The sequence below is a fragment of the Giraffa tippelskirchi genome, chromosome 13, assembly GCF_054371585.1.
Source record: "Giraffa tippelskirchi isolate mGirTip1 chromosome 13, T2T-mGirTip1v1.2.pri, whole genome shotgun sequence".
NCBI lineage: Eukaryota > Metazoa > Chordata > Mammalia > Artiodactyla > Giraffidae > Giraffa > Giraffa tippelskirchi.
In genome coordinates this window covers 51,740,945-51,759,343 of record NC_137287.1, presented here as the reverse complement: position 1 = coordinate 51,759,343, position 18,399 = coordinate 51,740,945, and the positions used below count along the sequence as shown (strand labels likewise).

The following is an 18,399-nucleotide window of genomic DNA, read 5'->3' as shown; positions in this document are numbered from 1 at the left end:
GGTCAAATTTTAGCAAAACTAAATGAAATACACCATAGTGAGTAATCCTCACAGGTCAACTGCATGTTTCCCAAGAATCGCTGCTGTAGGTGTCTTGAATTTGACCAACTCTTGATCCCATGGGGAAGAAGCACACCTAGAAGGGAACCAAAGAATGACAATAAGAATTTTCCCTCCCAGTTTTCCACACACAGAGGCTTCCCCTTTGGAAATGCATTCCAACAAGGGATGCAAATAACACACACCCTGGAGTCAGATAGAACTGCTGGTAAATCCCAGCTCAGTCATTCACTGTAGTAACCCTGGGCAAGCAAATGATTTCATCACACTATAAGCTTCAGTTTTCTAGCCTACAAACTGGGGACAATGTCTTAAGTTAGGTTTCCCAAGAGCATATCCCAAGGTGAGGATGTGTAGGATTAAGGAAATGCTCCCAGGAGAAACCAGAAGTTAGGGAGGGAAGCAGGAGGGAAGAACAGAGGAAGCCTAGCAGGAGAGGAATTCTGGATCTAAGTCCTGCAGAGGGTAGCCTGACCCTGAAGAGGCACCCTGGACTTCTGAATGAAATGATGCCTTGGTGTTGGCTCCACCCAGAGGTGCTCTCTTATCTCTGCACCCATCGGCCTCTGATTCAGGGCTGTGGGAAGGAAGGGTGAACTTAAATTCTGGGGCATGTTCATCTCTGCAAAGCAAGCTCCATCAGACCAAGAGGAATTCTTAGAAAAAAAAAAAAAGCCATAGTGCTCAAGGCTAGAAGCAGGACCACGCCCCAGCCTGAGAGGTACAAAATACAACATGGGTGAACAGCAGACTTCCCTGGTGTTCCAACGGTTAAGCATTCACCTTCCAATGCGGGGGACACAGGTTCGATCCCTGGTCCGGGAAGCTCCCATTTGCCCTAGGGCAACTCAGCCTGTGCACCACAACTCCTAAAGCCCCAAAGCCTAGAGCCTGTGCTCCATAACAAGAGAAGCCACCACAGTGAGACGCCCAAGCACAGCTGGACAGCAGCCCTCGCTTGCCACAAGGGAAAGCCCACGGGCAGCAGGAAGGCCCAGCACAGTCAAGATAAATAGATAAATGATTTTGTAAATGAGTGAGAAGTCATAAAACAAACATGGTTACCAAAGAGGAAAGGAGGGAAGGGTAAATTAACAAGCTAGTATTTACAGATACATACTAGTATGTATAAAACAGAAAACCAACAAGGGCCTACTCTATAGCTCAGGGAACTATACTCAATATCATGTAATATTCTATAAGGGGAAATAATCTGAAAAAGACAGGTGAAGAATTTACAGGCAATGCAGGGGACCCGGGTTCAATTCCTGAGTCAGGAAGCTCCCCTGGAGAAGGAAATGGCAATCCACTCCAATATTCTTGCCTGGAGAATCCCATGGACAGAGGAGCCTGGTGGGCTACAGTCCCTGGGGTCGCAAGAGTCGGACACGACTTAGCGACTAAACCACCATGTATATGTGAATATAAATCTAAATTGCTGACCCAGAGGGATGGGATGGGGAGGGAGGTGGGTGGGGGGTCCAGGAGGGGGAACACATGTAAACCCATGGCTGATTCATGTCAATGTATGGCAAAAACTATTACAATATTGTAAAGTAATTAGCCCCCAACTAAAATAAATAAATTTATAAAAAAAAAAAAATCTAAATTGCTGCACTGTACATCTGAAACTTAACCAATATTGTAAATCAACTATATTTCATTTTAAAAAAATGGGTGAAAAGGGATTCAAAGTGATCTGGGTGGAACATCATTTTACACTACAAACAATAATTCTTCATCTTCCTGATCATTTTATATATATACATATATATCTCCTGACCTGAAACACAGAAGACACTTGATAATGTTTGATGTTGTTATTATTATTATTTTTTTTTCCCCATAACATCTTCCCTGAAAGGGCCTCACCAGGGTTACAACCAGAGGTCCCGTTTGCTCCCCTTGCGAGGCCCTCATCTGACAGCCAGGGTGGCCACTCAACTCTGGTTTCACATCATCGGCTTCTCTATTTGGCACCATGTCTTTTGGGGTTCCCTCCACTCGGGGTGGAAAGGCCCCACTTCCTGCCGGGTGGGCCGTGTGCTAGGGAGACCGCCGGCCAAGGGCTCGAGTTAGAGGGCTCTGTTCTCCCTCAGCCATGCCCTTGCGCCTCCAGCAGGATCTGCCGGCCCCAAATCCTCCTCTGACATTAAATAAACCCTTGGCCTTTTCAAGTTTTGCCTATTCATCCTCTCCAGCTAAGGGTTAGGGATTTCTTAGGATGACCCACAGTCCACAAAAGGGCTTCTTCTCCATTTCTTTCTAAGATCCTACCCCCAAGAGCCCTAGTTCAGCCTCTCTCCCTAGGGGGCCTAGGACACCCAGGAACAATGCAACCTTGGCTTTATTTAATTAATCTTCCTTAACAATCTGCCTTTTCCATGCGCCAGCCAGATGAGCTCACGTGCATAGTAGCCTCCCCTCTGTGACTAATCCTCTGGGTTAAAAGACCCCGCTTGGCTCCAAAGCCACCCTTTTCATTCACCAGCTTATAAGAGCTGAATCTTCTCACGGGGCCAGACAGCCGCCTCAACCACGCTGGTCCAGGCCTCATTTTCCAGGCCACCATAATGACTGAAATTAATCTAAGCGGGGCCTCTTTTACAAGAGTGGCAGCAAATATCCAATTCAATTTGCTTTTACCCAAGATTTCCCAGGAGTCAGGCCGAATGAGATAATCGATGAAGATTATAGGGCTTGGCCTGCCTGGCTGAGCCACAGTGTTAAAAGGAGGGCCACTTTCTGCTTCGGTGCTCACCCAAGTCGGGTGCTAATTCAGGCAGATCCATGCCTTTTCTCAGTGGCTCTCAGCCATACGCGCCTCAATAATCACTCTGGGGAGGTGGAGGCGGTCGGTGCTCCTAGCCAAGAAAAAAGAATTCATTTCTGCCTCTCCTCCAGCCCTGAACAACAACAGAAATGTACAGAGCATCTGGAGCAGCGTAAGAAGGCTGCTGGAACCAGTGATAACAAAGAGATTAAATATAGATGGGCTAAACTTTCCTCTTCTCAGAGTGAGGCTAGTCAATGCCTTTATTGCTAATCAAATCAAAAGAAAGTATTAAATTACTTGTTGCTATCACCTTAACCTGAACAGGACTGTTTTCTGTTTGGCTGATTTTTCTGAAAGATCACAATGCCCAGTTCAGAAAAGTAGGGGCAGATGGTCCAGTAGGGTCAAAGAGATCCTCCAGATGCCCCATGTCCCCACTGGGGCCTCTGCTAGTCTTACACCAACTCACTGGTGGGCTCCTCTGGGTTCTGAACACTTTATAGAGGCTATGGCCCAAAGTGGGGATGTAACCGTGTGATAGTTAGCTATTGCTGTGTAACTGCTACTGCTAAGTCGCTTCAGTCGTGTCTGACTCTGTGCGACCCCATAGACAGCAGCCCACCAGGCTCTGCCGTCCCCGGGATTCTCCAGGCAAGAATACTGGAGTGGGTTGCCATTTCCTCCTCCAGTGCATGAAAGGGAAAAGTGAAAGTGAAATCGCTCAGTCATGTCCGACTCTTAGTGACCCCATGGGCTGTAGCCTACCAGGCTCCTCCGTCCATGGGATTTTCCAGGCAAGAGTACTGGAGTGGGGTGCCATTGCCTTCTCCATTGCTGTGTAACAGATTACTCCAAAACATAGGAGCTGGAAACCACTCACATGTACAATCGCCCAGTTCCTGTGGATCAGGAATCCAGGAGCATCTCAACGGTGTGGTCCTACTTTGAGGTCTCTCACAAGCCTGCAGTCTGGGTATCAGCTGTGGTTGTGTTATCACAAGGGCTGGCCTGGGGGGATTGGGCCCTGAGCTCACGCACTCACGTGTTGTCAGTAGGAGGGCTCAGATCAGTGTCGATGTGGCCTTTACACAGGGCTGGCTCCCAAGCTGCCAGCACTATTTTCCCAGAATTCATGAGCCCAGAAATCACCCAAATGTGTTGTAGAAGCCTGAACTACAAAAAAGGTCCAGCTGATTAGAAGGCAATCTGGTGCTATAAAATCCTCCAGCAGTCTGCACATTCTGTTCACTCTGCAAACATTTGTTAAAGTGCCACTTACTGAGGCCAGCCACTTGACATACTTCATCTCATTTAATCTTTACAACCATACTTGGAGGTCAATATTATTGGTTCAGCTTTGTAGACCCAGAGTCTGAGGCTCAGAGAAGCTGGATGACTTGCTGGGGGTCACATGGCTACAGAACAAGAGCTGGAACCAAGCTCTGGATGCGTGCTCTTTCCAGATGTCACCTCCATGCCACGCATGGCTGAATCCTTCTGCCCTGACTCTGCTAAATGCAATAGTCATTCCCCTGCAACACAGCAGAGCCCTTGGACAAGGATCCCACCTACCTCCTCTCTGACTGGAGGCCACGCTGGGAGTAGAAAGAGGAGAGGAAAGCGCTGGCCCCAGGCCCAAGATTAAAGGGGCACCAAAAATTTCAATAATCAAGATGCATACTATTTCAATGCAATATTTTTAAAAAATATAATTGACAAACTATAGCTCATGGGCCAGTTGCCTGCTTTTGCAAACAAGATTTTATTACTTTTGCATGCCAAGACAGGTCCCATCCACTGGACACACCTGTCTGATTTTACTTCTGGAAAGGAGACTTTCTTTGCCTTTTCAGCCTGGAGGACAGAGCACTTGTCTGCAAATACAGGCCATGTGGGTGGGATCCTGGACAAGCACAGAGAGTGACACCAGGAGTCAGACTGCTCTCTAACTCCTCCTTGGAGCCAGAGTGACCTTGATGTGATTTTCAGACATCAGGAGGAAACACTCAGCTGGTGCTTGGAGAGCAGGGTGGGACTCCTGGCTCCCTGGAGGGATGAACTTGGCCATGTGGTTTGCACATAGAGTGCCATGTCCTCATGCCAAAGATGTGATAGGAGCCGTAGTTATTTTTCACACACACACTCTACCTGGGCTCCACCATACGCAGGCAGGGACTCCAGCGCCAGTGTCAAGCAATTGTTAATGGAAAAAGAGATGCTAGGGCCCCCAACAGCCATTCTTAACTATGGACATTATTGCTCCATTTTGAGCTGCACCCAGGGACTCGTAAGAGGAAGACATAATGCTTGTTTGTGAAACTTTTATAGCTAATTGACATTTTTTCAGTGCTCCCCTGACAGCTGTAGTTACTCCTGATTGGAAGGGCCATGGAAAACATCAAGTTATGCACTGTCTCCAGATGGGGCCATATTTCTGATATACCACTGGAAAAAAAAAAAGAGAGTAAATAAAAAACTGTCAAAATAAACACCCTTGGAAGTGATAAAGAGGAGCTGAAATGATTGGCAAAAGCAGTTTTCTTTGTTCGAAAATGACATATACTGTGTTCATACTAATTGATGATGTTGGACTCTCTGGGACTGTCAGATATCCTCCTTCTTGGGAACATTTTCCTCCCTTCTATACCTGTTCTTTGCTTTACAGACAAAGGGGAACACAGAAGTAAACATCTCCTTTCCTGTCTATATGCCTCTTTCTACTTACAGGTCCCAGACTCTGTCCTTGGTGCTAGCAGAAGCCAGGAATCATATTCTGGCTGCCTTAAGTCAAGTTGATGAAACAAAAACAATTAGAATATGACAGAGAAATCATGCAAATGCTGGGAATTCCACTCTGGCCTCTGGACATAGTCACATACACATTATCCAGGAAGACTGGTAACGACGATAGTACAAGATACACCAACAGGAGTGAGGAATCACTTGGCATAAATGCCAGGGTGCGTTTGTAGAAAACTAATGAGTATTTTTATGGATCCATTTACTACAGGTTTCAATCTAATTTTCTTGACTCAAAAAAGCCATTGACTCACGTAGAATGAAATCACTTGAGAACGTTATTTTTAAAACAGAACAATATGCCAGATGGAAACTATTGTATAAAACCAAGTTTTCTGGTTGCATGGCTGACTATTTCACATCCTGCCGACATGGAGGTCTACCTAGCCCATATGTTTCCTGACTGAGAACATGTCTCTAAGTATAAAATAATAAGATGCAATTGATTATATTTAATACCCAATGTCCATGTATCAAAAACTCATGCATTTAGGGCAGAGGGGAGACTTTCAAGTATTTGCTCAAAACCTATGTTCACTTAGGGCTTCCCTGGTGACTTAGTGGCAAAGAATCTGCCTGTGATGCAGGAGCCACAGCAGATGCAGGTTGGACCCCTGGGTCAGAAAGATCCCCTGGAGGAGGGCATGGCAACCCACTCCAGTATTCTTGCTTGGAGAATCCCATGGAGAGAGAAGCCTGGCAGCCTAGCCCATAGGGTTGGTGCAAAGAGTAGGACATGACTGAAGCGACTTAGCATGCACACACACACACATGTATGTTCACTTACCTTACACACAATTCAAATGAACTCAGAGACCAGATTTCTAAATCAAAGCAGCAAGTGAAGAGAAGGATGGGTGTTGCTAGAAGCAACTGCTGTGACAGCAGATAGAAACTGTAAAAGAGTAACAGTCTGACAACAATGGGAAAGATTTTTAACTCAGTGTAGTTATACGAGAACTCCATGAGTCTTAGTCACCGAGTCTGGTTGACAGAGGTGCGAGAGTCCAGGGCAGATCTCGGGCCTCAGGGTCAAATGCCAGCCAATGGGAAAAGTCATGTTCTGGAGCTCTGTTTAAGAAGCAGGAAAGGGTACATTTCAGAAAAACTTCTAATTAAAAATTTTCATTAGGGTTGTTATTATTATTAATTGAGGGGAGCTAAGGGCAAACCTCTGTATCATGTGGGACACTTTTGGCCTCAAATAAGAGAAACTCATCCAATTAAGTAAATAAGAGAACACATTAACTCCCCAAGTGAAACTTCATAGTTGACCTGGGTTCAGAGCCAGCTGGATTCAGGTGGTCAAAGGACATCAAATTCTCTATCTTTTCATCCCACTTTTCTCTGAAATATTGTACCATCCACGAGTTCAGTGCTCCAGGGCAGAGAGCTTCTCTACCTCAGTGGTTAAAGTGTGAATCCTGGGGAGGGATGTTACTGGCCCAGCTCAAGTCCTTTGTCAACTCTCAACCAATCACTGCAGCCAAGGCAACACAGCACTGTGACTGGCAAGGCCTCGGTCATACCCACACCCAAGGCTGGGGAGGCAGTGAGGGCCGATGGAGGGCTCTCCCCCTGGCCTGAGGACAATCTGGAGGCAGATACATGAAGAAGGAGGTAAGGATGCTGTGCTGATAAAAACCAGTGATGTTCATTGCACCATCAGTATCATAAAAATACAGTTTTTTAGAATGACTCAATGTCTGAGAGCTTTTGAGTTTTAGGTTTCCTAGAAAGCAGACTGAGAGGGAGAACTGGTTGCAGCTAGACTTTGGAAGAGGGCTCTTGAGACAGAAACACAGAAGGAGTGAGGGGAGCTGTGTGGGCAGAAGGGGCATCAGGATGTCATGAAAGAGCACCAACAACTTTGGCCTGTCTCACAAAGAGCTCTGGGCTCAGACAGCCCTTCCAAGCCACCCTGAACCCTGGCAGGGGCCAGCCCTTTGTTCCTGCTACATTGATCGGTCACTGGAGGTGCACTGACCCTGGGGAAGGGTCCTAGCCTTGGAGGAAGGGGACCCCTTCAGCCAAGTGCAATTCTGGGGGAGGGACTCAACTGAGAGTCATCGCCAGCCAACAATCCCAGCATGGAGGGAAATGGAGCCTCATACTGAAGGAGAGGTCTTGGCAGAGGACCAGACTGAAGCTGGAGCCAGTGCAGTAAGGCAGGGTATCTTTCCCAAATGTGAGGCCATGAGCTTCAGATTCTGCCTACCCTGGACCAGCCACCCATGTGGCCTGAATGCACCGATCTCAGGAAAAGAGGATGGCCCTGCCGACAGGCTGGGGCTGAGCAGCAGATTGGACCCTGGGGAAAGAAAAGACATCATCGTTTACTGAGCACCTGCTATGTGCTGGTTCCATGCTGGTTTTCTTGTGTTGCACATGGGCTTCCATTCAGATGAGAATGAAGACTCTCTGAAACAAATACTATCATGAAGAGGGGAAAAAGGGGGGAGAAATTTAATGCTGGTTCTTGGGGCCTCATATTCAGAAAATTCTTTCCAAATTTGGATTACAGAAACCACACTAATGACAAAAGAAAGAGGATCACAAGGCTTCCACTAAATCAGTTCAAGGATGAGAAAAAGAATAGTTATTCAAAAGTGAGCCCCGGGGGGTGAACAAAGTTCCTTTCTGAAAGTGTGTCTGCTGCTAAGTCGCTGCAGTCGTGTCTGACTCTGTGCAACCCCATAGACGGCAGCCCACCAGGCTCTGCCGTCCCTGGGATTCTCCAGGCAAGAACACTGGAGTGGGTTGCCATTTCCTTCTCCAATGCATGAAAGGGAAAAGTGCTCATCAGTCTTTAAATCCTAGGGTGAGGTCTGGGAGGAAGGAAGACACAGTAAATGAAGGGAAGTCGTGGGGGTTCTGGGATGTGCTTGCCTCAGGAAAGAAAGTGTGTCAGGGGAAATCAATTCCCAAGAGGAGATAGGAAATTTAGGGAAAGTCTTAAAAAGTGTAACCGCATAATTAGTTTACTTTCAGAAGGATTCTTTTTAAATGAGAATCACCCCAAAAATCCAGAAAATTAGTTTTTATAAAGAAGGGTGAGGTGGTCTAAAACAAAGAACAATGAGATAAATACCACAGGATGTGGCCAATTATGTACATTTCTTTTCTTTCCTGAGAACAAAGAAGATGGAGAGAACAGTGAGCAGGCCTGATCACTCCTAGTTTTTATTTTGTGTGTGCCCAGTCGCTCAGTCATGTCTGACTCTTTTGCAACCCCGTGGGCTGCAGCCCGCCAGGCTCCTCTGTCCATGAGATTCTCCAGGCAAGAATGCTGGAGTGGGTTGCCATTTCCTCTTCCAGGGGATCTTCTCAGCTCATGATGGAACCTGTGTCTCCTGCAGATTCTTTACCACTTGAGCCACTTGGGAAGCCTATGTACATGTCAAAGAGGGAATGGTGTGAGAAATAGAGTCCTCTCATTTGCCCTTGACTGTTTACCACCTTTTTTTTTTTTAAACAGGAGTTATGAACCTGGAATTTGTCACTGAGCTGAAAAAGGTCCACAGATGCCAATTACCAGTTTAAGCTTGTTCCTCAGTCCCTGGAATGACACAGTTACTGTTTCCACCCACGCTTGCAGAGCTGTACCTGGAGAGCAGCGGCTTCCCCACTGCAGCATCAGAGCCCAGCCAGGGGCCTCTCAGGAGAACCTCATTCATGGCCTGCAGAGGAGTCAGGCCTCCGAGCAGGTTTGGAGTAGGGGAAGGTGTGGCTGCAAGTGCCTGGAAGCTTTAAACTGTGGGTCAGCCCTCTCTGATGGGGTGTTGATGGTGAGGCTACAGTCCCCACTTAGCCAATCAAACACTTACCCAGGTGTTGCTGTGAAAGTAATTTGCAGATAAAATTAAAACACCTACTCAGTTGAGTTTAAGTAAGGGAGGTTGTCTTGAAAAATTTGGAGGGACCTGTGGAAGGAGGGCTGAGATTTCCAAGAAAGAAAAAAAGAGTAAGAGAGAGGGGGGCTTCCCAGGTGGCACTAGTGGTAAAGAACCCGCCTGCCAGTGCAGGAGACATAAGAGACATGGGTTCGATCCCTGGGTTGGGAAGACCCCCTGGAGGAGGGTACAGCAACCCACTCCAGTATCCTTGCCTGGAGAATCCTATGGACAGAGGGCTACTGTCCATAGGGTCGCAGAGTCAGACACGACTGAGCAACTTAGCCACGCACGCATGCAAGGGAGAGAGATGGAGGAACTTCCAGCTGTGGACAGCAGCTTTTGGCTGTGCCTGTGGGGCTCCTCCTGACAGGGTCTTCCTTCATTAACGCTGCCCTGTGGATCCTAGACTGGCTCGGTCACTCCAACTGCTTGCGCATTCTCTTTGTGAGATGAGCAAGGCTCACTGGAACCACCCCAATGGCCAAGCTGCTTCGGCTGCTCCTGCACAGGGGACTACACGTGGGCCTGGGCTGTAAATTCTGCCCCCGGGTGGAACAGTGGGGGGAAACAGTCGAAATGGGCAAGGTGCGAGGAAGACGGCTGCAGGGGTTGGGCCAGACCTGAGCCTGCTGAGGGCTGGAGGGACAGAGGAGGACGGACGGTGGATCTGCATCTTGCTTTGATGGTGGGTCACATGTGCGGGGTAAACCAGGGTGGGGGGAAGACTCTGCACTAAGGCCCCAGCGCACACTCACCCTCACCCCACACACGCTTGGGGTCACCTCTGCCCGAGCTCCCACACAGACCTCCGGCTAAGGATTCCATCCCCTGGCCTCTGCCAAACTGCGCCCCTCCTCTCCCTCTGAACCCTGATTTCATGCTCCAGTGTGCCGTGAGGGTCCCCCACGCTGGGACCATCTGGCGGCTGTTTGCCCTTCCCAACTTCCTGGAAATCCAACTGTCTCCCTTCTTGCATGTCCCACAGACACACGTGGGCATCTGTTGCATCTGGGGTTTGTGCGGGCCTCTGGTTATAAACCTCCCCTTTGTGTTTCACTGTTCCTGGTTTTAGAACAAGAAACACCAGCGCATTTCAGGGGGGCTTGGGGTAGCATCCACAGTCTGTTCCCGCCAGAGCAAGGAAGTCCATCAACCCCAAATGTGGCTTTTCCTTCCCTCTCAAATCTGAAAGGCCCAGGGGATTTGGGCCAGGGCAGTTTCAGAAGACTGGTGGTCTTTCTCACCAGCTTTGTTTGGGAATCACGTTCAACACTCCTCCACCGAATCCTGGTCCCCCTGTGTGGACGCCCACGCCCCGCTCTCCATCCTCACTGAGGCTGCCCAGCTAAGGTTCCTGTCCCCAATGGTCCCCCTACTTTCTTCACCTCTTCCACATCACCCGCCCCACCCTGTCCATTTCCAGAAGTAGCCTGAGAGATCCTTTTAGAAAATTCACCATCCGCTACCCAGCCCCCAGGGGGTAAAGTACCTGCCTGCCAATGCAAGAGATGTAAGAAACGCGGGTTCGATCCCTGGGTCAGGAAGATCCCCTGGAGCAAGGTGTGGTAGTGTTCTTGCCAGGGGAATCCCATGGACAGAGGAGCCTGGTGGGCCACAGTCCATGGGGCCGCCGAGACAGGACTGAAGGCGACTTAGCACACAGCACCCCCCAGCCCCCATACACACACCAACTCAACTCCATTGAATACACTGGGCACTGAATCAGGGGAGCCAGCAGTGAACAGAGAATGTAGTCTTGTCCCCCTGACCTCAGTACATAGAATAGAGTTGGACAGAGACACTGAAGCTGCCGGATAGCTGTTCAGTGTCCTGTTTTCCCGTGGAAATGGGGATGCAGTCTGAGCCCTCACCGGGGGCCTGTCGAACGGCCTAGCAGCACCAGCACTCAGCCCCGCCCCAAGCAGTCACAGCACGCCAGCCACGGCTGGCTCCTCACCCACCAGGATCATCCTCACTGTCCACCCGTCCCGAGCGTGACACCCCAGGGGGAGCCCTCGGTAACTTTCCTGGTGAAGTCTTTCTCCTGTTCCCAGATGACTTCTGACAGCACCCCACTGGGGAGTCTTCTTGAAGAATTATGAGGCAGGGAAGAAAGCCTTCTGGATCCTTTTCCTATAAGAATCATGCTGGGCTGATGGTCTTTTACCCTCGAGATGGTGGAAACATTTTAGACACCGGTAGAAGGCGGAGTGGGGAGGAAGAGGGAAGGAGGCGGAGAGAGGGAGGTGCTCCAGAGCTGGTGGGGGTGGTGAGCCAGCAGCCCCGTCATCTATCCCGTGACTTCTATTGAGCACCTGCTGTATGAGCCATGGAATGGTCCCTGCCGTCTGCAAGCTGATGGGCTCAGGGAGGGGGCAGACTTGCAGACAAACCATGTCTGCAACCCCATCAGACCCTGGGACTTAAACTCACCAAGAGGCTTTGGAGTCTATAGCTGCACTTTAGATTTTCTCCCGTAGGACTTCGTAAGCTGTCTCTGATACAAAGGAAACAGAAACAGACGTGGCATGGAATAGAGTCAGCACGGTTTACTGGCTGAATTACGGAATATGTGTAAGGCCTCGTTTACATGCGGTAAAATTCACTCTTTATTACATATAGCTTTACGAGCTCTGACAAACACATATAATAGTGTAGCCCCCCCCAAGATGAGGACGTAGAAGTCCCCTCACCCCAGAACATCCCCCCAGCTGCCCTTTGTGGCCAACCCCACCCTCTCTTTAGCTTCCCTGGTGGCTCAGAAGGTGAACAGTCTGCCTGCAATGTGAGAGACCCAGGTTCGATCCCTGGGTCGGGAAGATCCCCTGGAGAAGGGAATGGCAACCCACTCCAGTATTCTAACCTGGAGAACTTCAAGGACGGAGGAGCCTGGTGGGCTACAGTCCATGGGGTCACAAAGAGTTGGACACGACTGAGGGCCTAACACTTTCTGCCCTCTCTTCACCTGAGACCCTCGCAACCTCACATCTGTCTTCCTTCCCTGTAATTCTTCCCTGCTGGAACCATTGCATGGAATCTTAATTATATTAAAAGATCATTATTAATGTCTAATTGCTTGACTCAGTTCTATAATACTTGTTTCCTCCCCTATTTTTTATGCCCTTTTTTTTTTTATCACTTCTGCCACAGATAGTGATGTAACATCATGGGTAGGGAGAACAGAAAGACTTTCCTTGGCATCACAACTTGTTACTGGAGATGCCACACCTCGTGGGCAGTGCTTCTCGCCTAAAGCACCAGCTCTTTGATCTCCCTACACCAGCCCCCAGGGCCTCGGCCTTGGTTGGGTACTAGTCTAACTCAGCTACACCCTTCCCCTCCCCAGCCACCTCCCTACAGCTGCTGTGGGTGATGGAGGTAGCTTGCCAGCTCTGCCCACAGTGCTTGCAAGACCCCCAGGTGTGAAGAGTGATGCCTAAATGGTGGGGGTGGGCGGTGGGGTTAGAGGCATAAATCACCCACTCCCACTCCCATCCCATGAATGGCTGGGCTGCTGTTTCCTCCCAGGAGAACTCTGGCACCTTGAAAGGAGCCTGTGCATGTGAGAGGCTTAAGCTTAATTATCTTCAAGTTGAGTCTGTCTCTGTCCTTGAACTTCTCTTAGGATAGGGCTTCCCTGGTGGCTCAGATTAAAGAATTCACCTGCAATGCAGGAGATGTGGGTTCAATCCCTGGGTTGGGAAGATCCCCTGGAGAAGTGAATGGCAACCCACTCCAGTACTCTTACCTGGGAGATCCCATGGACGGAGGAGCCTGTGGGTGACACTCTATGGGCTCTCAAATAGTCAGACATGACCGACACTTTCACTTTAGGGTAGCAGGGGCTTTCAGGAGGCAGCAACTCCTCATGTCTCAAAAGATACACCCCCTGCTCATAATTCTTCTACAGTGGCCATTCCCCTGTGCGTGTATTCTCAGTCCACGTGTCCTCTCAGTCCTTGGGAGACCCTTCCTGCTCCCAGAAAAGGAAAAGGGGCACAGCGCAAGTTAGGAGACCCTGAACTAGAGACTTTTGTTACAAGGGGAGTGGAAGAGAAAGACGAACCTGCAAATGTCTGAACGCATTTTCTGGATTACCTGCATTTTACCATTTCCTCTTTGCAAAGCGGATGATGGCTAGTTATATAGAGATTTCGTAAAATATGTTTGATCTGTTCAGACTTCCTCACTTTTAATTGAGTTCCCTTGCATTTGCAGGGATGGTTTGGGCTTATCTACACTGATAAGCTTGTGACAGCCTATTTCTCAAACGGCAAACAGAGACTCTTACAACCCATGCTCTGGAACGGTTGCAAGACGATGCTTTCCTTGTGATTAGATGTATCCTCCACCACTTGTCAAACCCCACACCGATGAGCTGATCATCTGTCATTGATACCAGGAAATTTAATGAACATAAATGAAGTACTTTGAGTTTCCGAGACAGCCTTCATTTTGAGAGGAAGACAGACAAACACCAGACCAGCCATTGTGGACTGACTGGAGAGTGAGATAGGAAAGTAAGCAAGTATTAAATGTTCATTTCATTGCTTGAGGATTTTATCATGGTACTGAAATAAGTTTGAATCCCAGAACCAGAGGGCTTTTCTGGGTCATTCACAAGTTATTTCCAACCTCGAGCCAATTCTCTTCCAGAATTCTTTTTCTACATGACCCTCTGCACCCCAACCTCGCTCACCTCCCTTTGATCTACCTTCTGGACCTCCTGGCACAAGTGAGCAGAAGAGCTCCAAGGGGCAGACAGCTCTTGGACTCCCTGACTTAGCACATATGGCCTCGACTTTAGAACAGCAATCATTGAGCCTGCCACACACCGGGAAAAACGAAACCAAGTCCACCTCCCAGGTCTTTGCTCATGGGTTGTTAAATCTCTTTAGGAAACAGGTGTTTTCAGGTCCTAAAGTTCAGAACATCCAGGCAAACAGACATTTCCAGTCTCTGAAAGTCAATGTTATGGCCCAGTACCCGGGAATGTTATGGCTGACCTCGCCTCTCAAGGAGATAAACACAGAGGAGTAATTTCTCAGGTGAGCAGCACTTCAGATCACAGAGGCAGAAGGGATGAGGCCGCCCACCTTGAACAGACAGTCCACAGGGAACAAATGAGATTCGATGCAGATTAGTAAGGGCACTACTACCAGCTACAAAAAGACAAGAAACCAGTGGGTTTACTCAACAGCATAGGAACTCCCTTGCCAGATGCTCCAGAAACATCTTCATCTCTGTCCTACCCAGATGGTAGCTCTACCTCACGGGGCCATGGAATTAGAGTGAATACTCCCAAAACAATTTTCTCGGTCCCATAAGGGAAGAACAGAGAAAAACCAAGTCTTTTTAGCTCAGGGCTGGGTGTCCTAGGATGTTTTAGGTTCCTTGCCTTTTTCAAGCAGTCTTTGAATTTGTTGTTCAGTCGCTCAGTCATGTCTGACTCTTTGTGACCCCATGGACTGCAGCATCAGGCTTCCCTGTCCTTCACCATCTCTAGGAATTTGCTCCCAGAGTCTTTGAGTAATTCTTTCCAATTCCAGAAAACGAGCCTGTAACAAAGTCCAGGTGAGGTGGGGGATGCTTGTGATGTCATTTCTTGTGTGATGAGAGTCGCACTGTGCAGGGACACACGGTTGTGGCTGCTTTGAGAGAGGAGTGTCCAGTCTCTTGACCCCCAGTAAAGATTTGGAATAAATTTTACCTTTGTAGGTGAGCTCCTGGAGAGCAGAGACCATGATCAACTCCCAGTAAGTAGCAGAGATGGCAACTCAAGGAGGCCTAGGATAGGTTGTGTGAGATGGTTTCTAGATTGTTATCCAAGAATCAATTGGAAGCTAATGAGTACTAGGTCCACGCTTCAGCTGGAGCAAGAATTCATGTATCCCAGTTAGCGGGCGCTTACCTCTAGCACCGAGCCCACCCTCATCTGCCCTGGGTCCCTGGGACTGGGACCCTGCAAACAGCGCTATACTCTGCCAGCTACTCCCAGTTAGGCTCTGCCGTGACAGGGCGCTGGGCGGAGACTGCAAGGCTCGGGGAAAGGGGAGAGACCCGAAGCTCTTGCTTCAGCCACTTACCCATCCTCACTCTGAGAAAGGAGGCCTTTGCGCCAGAACAGCTGAAGGGCATTTGTTGTTGTCATTCAGTTGCTCAGTCGTGTCTGACTTTCTGTGACCCCACGGACTGCAGGACACCAGGCTTTCCTGTGCTTCACTATCTCCCAGAGTTTGCTCAAATTCATGTCCATTGAGTTGATGATGTTATCTTTTTTCTTAAATTTTAATTGGAGGCTAACTACTTTACAATATGGTAGTGGTTTTGCCATACATTCATATGAATCAGCCATGGGTGTACATGTGTCCCCCATCCTGACCCTCCCTCCCACCTCCCTCCCCATCCCATCCCTCAGGGTCATCCCAGTGCACCAGCCCTGAACGCCCTGTCTCATGCGTGGAACCTGGACTGATGATCTATTTCACACATGATAATATACATGTTTCAATGCTATTCTCTCAAATCATCCCACCCTCGCCTTCTGCCACAGAGTCCAAAAGTCTGTTCTTAACATCTGTGTTTCTTTTGCTGTCTCGCATATAGGGTCATTGTTACCATCTTTCTAAATTCCATATATATGTATTAATATACTGTATTGGTGTTTTTCTTTCTGACTTACTTCACTCTGTATAATAAGCTCCAGCTTCATCCACCTCATTAGAACTGATTCAAATGTATTCTTTCTAATGGCTGAGTAATATTCCATTGTGTATATGTACCACAGCTTTCTTATCCTTTTGTCTGCTGATGGGCATCTAGGTTACTTCCATGTCCTGGCTATTATAAACAGTGCTGCGATGAACATTGGGGTACACGTATCTCTTTCAATTCTGGTTTCCTCGGTGTGGATGCCCAGCAGTGGGATTGCTGGGTCATATGGCAGTTCTATTTCCAGTTTTTTGAGGAATCTCCACACTGTTCTCCATAGTGGCTGTACTAGTTTGCATTCCCACCAACAGTGTAAGAGTGTTCCCTTTTCTCGGCACCCCCTCCAGCGTTTATTGCTTGTAGACTTTTTGATAGCAGCCATTCTGACTGGCGTGAAATGGTACCTCATTCTGGTTTTGATTTGCATTTCTCCGATAATGAGTGATGTTGAGCATCTTTTCATGTGTTTGTCAGCCATCTGTATGTTTTCTTTGGAGAAATGTCTGTTTAGTTCTTTGGCCCATTTTTTGATTGGGTTGCTTATTTTTCTGGAATTGAGATGCAGGAGTTGCTTGTATGTCAGTTGCTTCACTTGCTATTATTTTCTCCCACTCTGAAGGCTGTCTTTTCACCCTGCTTACAGTTTCCTTTGTTGTGCAAAAGCTTTTAAGTTTAATTAGGTCTCATTTGTTTATTTTTGCTTTTTTTTTTCTTTTTAAAATAAATTTATTTATTTTAGTTGGGGGCTAATTACTTTACAATATTTTAGTACTTTTTGCCATACATTGACATGAATCAGCCATGGGTTTACATGTGTTCCCCTTCCTGGACCCCCCTCCCACCTCCTTCCCCATCCCATCCCTCTGGGTCATCCCATTGCCCCAGTCCTGAGCATTTGTCTCATGCATCGAACATGGAATGGTGTTCTGTTTCACATATGATAATACACATGTTTCAATGCTATTCTTTTATTTCTAATACTCTGGGAGGTGGGTCATAAAGGATCCTGCTATGATTTACGTCAGAGAATGTTTTGCCTATGTTTCCCTCTAGGAGTTTTATAGTTTCTTGTCTTACGTTTAGATCCTTAAACCATCTTGAGTTTATTTTTGTGTACGGTGTTAGAAACTGTTCTAGTTTCATTCTTTTACAAGTGGTTGACCAGTTTTCCCAGCACCATTTGTTAAAGAGATTGTCTTTTCTCCACTGTATATTCTTGCCTCCTTTGTCGAAGACAAGGTGTCCATAGGTGCGTAGATTTATCTCTGGGCTTTCTATTTTGTTCCATTGATCTGTATTTCTGTCCTTGTGCCAGTACCATACTGTCTTGAGGACTGCTGCTTTTTGGTAGAGCCTGAAGTCAGGCAGGTTGATTCCTCCAGTTCCATTCTTCTTTCTCAAGATGCTTTGGCTATTCGAGCTTTTTTGTATTTCCATACAAACTGTGAAATTATTTGTTCCAGTTCTGTGAAAAATACCATTGGTAGCTTGATAGGGATTGCATTGAATCTACAGATTGCTTTGGGTAGTATACTCATTTTCACTGTATTGATTCTTCCGATCCATGAACATGGTATATTTCTCCACATACTTGTGCCATTTTTGATTTCTTTCATCAGTGTTTTACAGTTTTCTATATATAGGTCTTTTGTTTCTTTAGGTAGATTTATTCCTATTTTATTATTTTTGTTGCAATGGTGAATGGAACTGTTTCCTTAATTTCTCTGTTTTCTTATTGCTAGTGTATAGGAATGCAAGGGATTTCTGTGTGTTAATTTTATATCCTGCAACTTTACTATATTCATTGATTAGCTCTAGCAATTTTCTGGTGGAGTCTTTAGGGTTTTCTATGCAGAGGATCATGTCATTTGCAAACAGTGAGAGTTTTACTTCTTCTTTTCCAATCTGGATTCCTTTTATTTCTTTTTCTTCTCTGATTGCTGTGGCTAAAACTTCCAAAACTATGTTGAATAGTAGTGATGAGAGTGGGCATCCTTGTCTTGTTCCTGACTTAAGGGGAAATGCTTTCAATTTTTCACCATTGAGCATAATGTTTGCTGTGGGTTTATCACATGTGGCTTTTATTATGTTCCTTCTACGCCTGCTTTCTAGAGGGTTTTTATCATAAATGGATGTTGAATTTTGTCAAAGGCTTTC

The 18,399-nt window shown here is 47.3% G+C and overlaps 1 protein-coding gene across 1 annotated transcript in view; it reads right to left on the bottom strand.

The window, feature by feature from the left end:
* Positions 1-18,399, bottom strand: part of KIF16B (kinesin family member 16B) — a 394,203-nt gene that overhangs the window by 62,583 nt on the left and 313,221 nt on the right. The window contains exons 22-23 of the mRNA XM_081556498.1: positions 11,965-12,028; positions 11,555-11,664 (exon numbers count right to left, since the gene is read on the bottom strand). Coding sequence (XP_081412624.1) covers positions 11,555-11,664; positions 11,965-12,028 — 174 coding nt within the window. The remainder of the gene's footprint in view (positions 1-11,554; positions 11,665-11,964; positions 12,029-18,399) is intronic.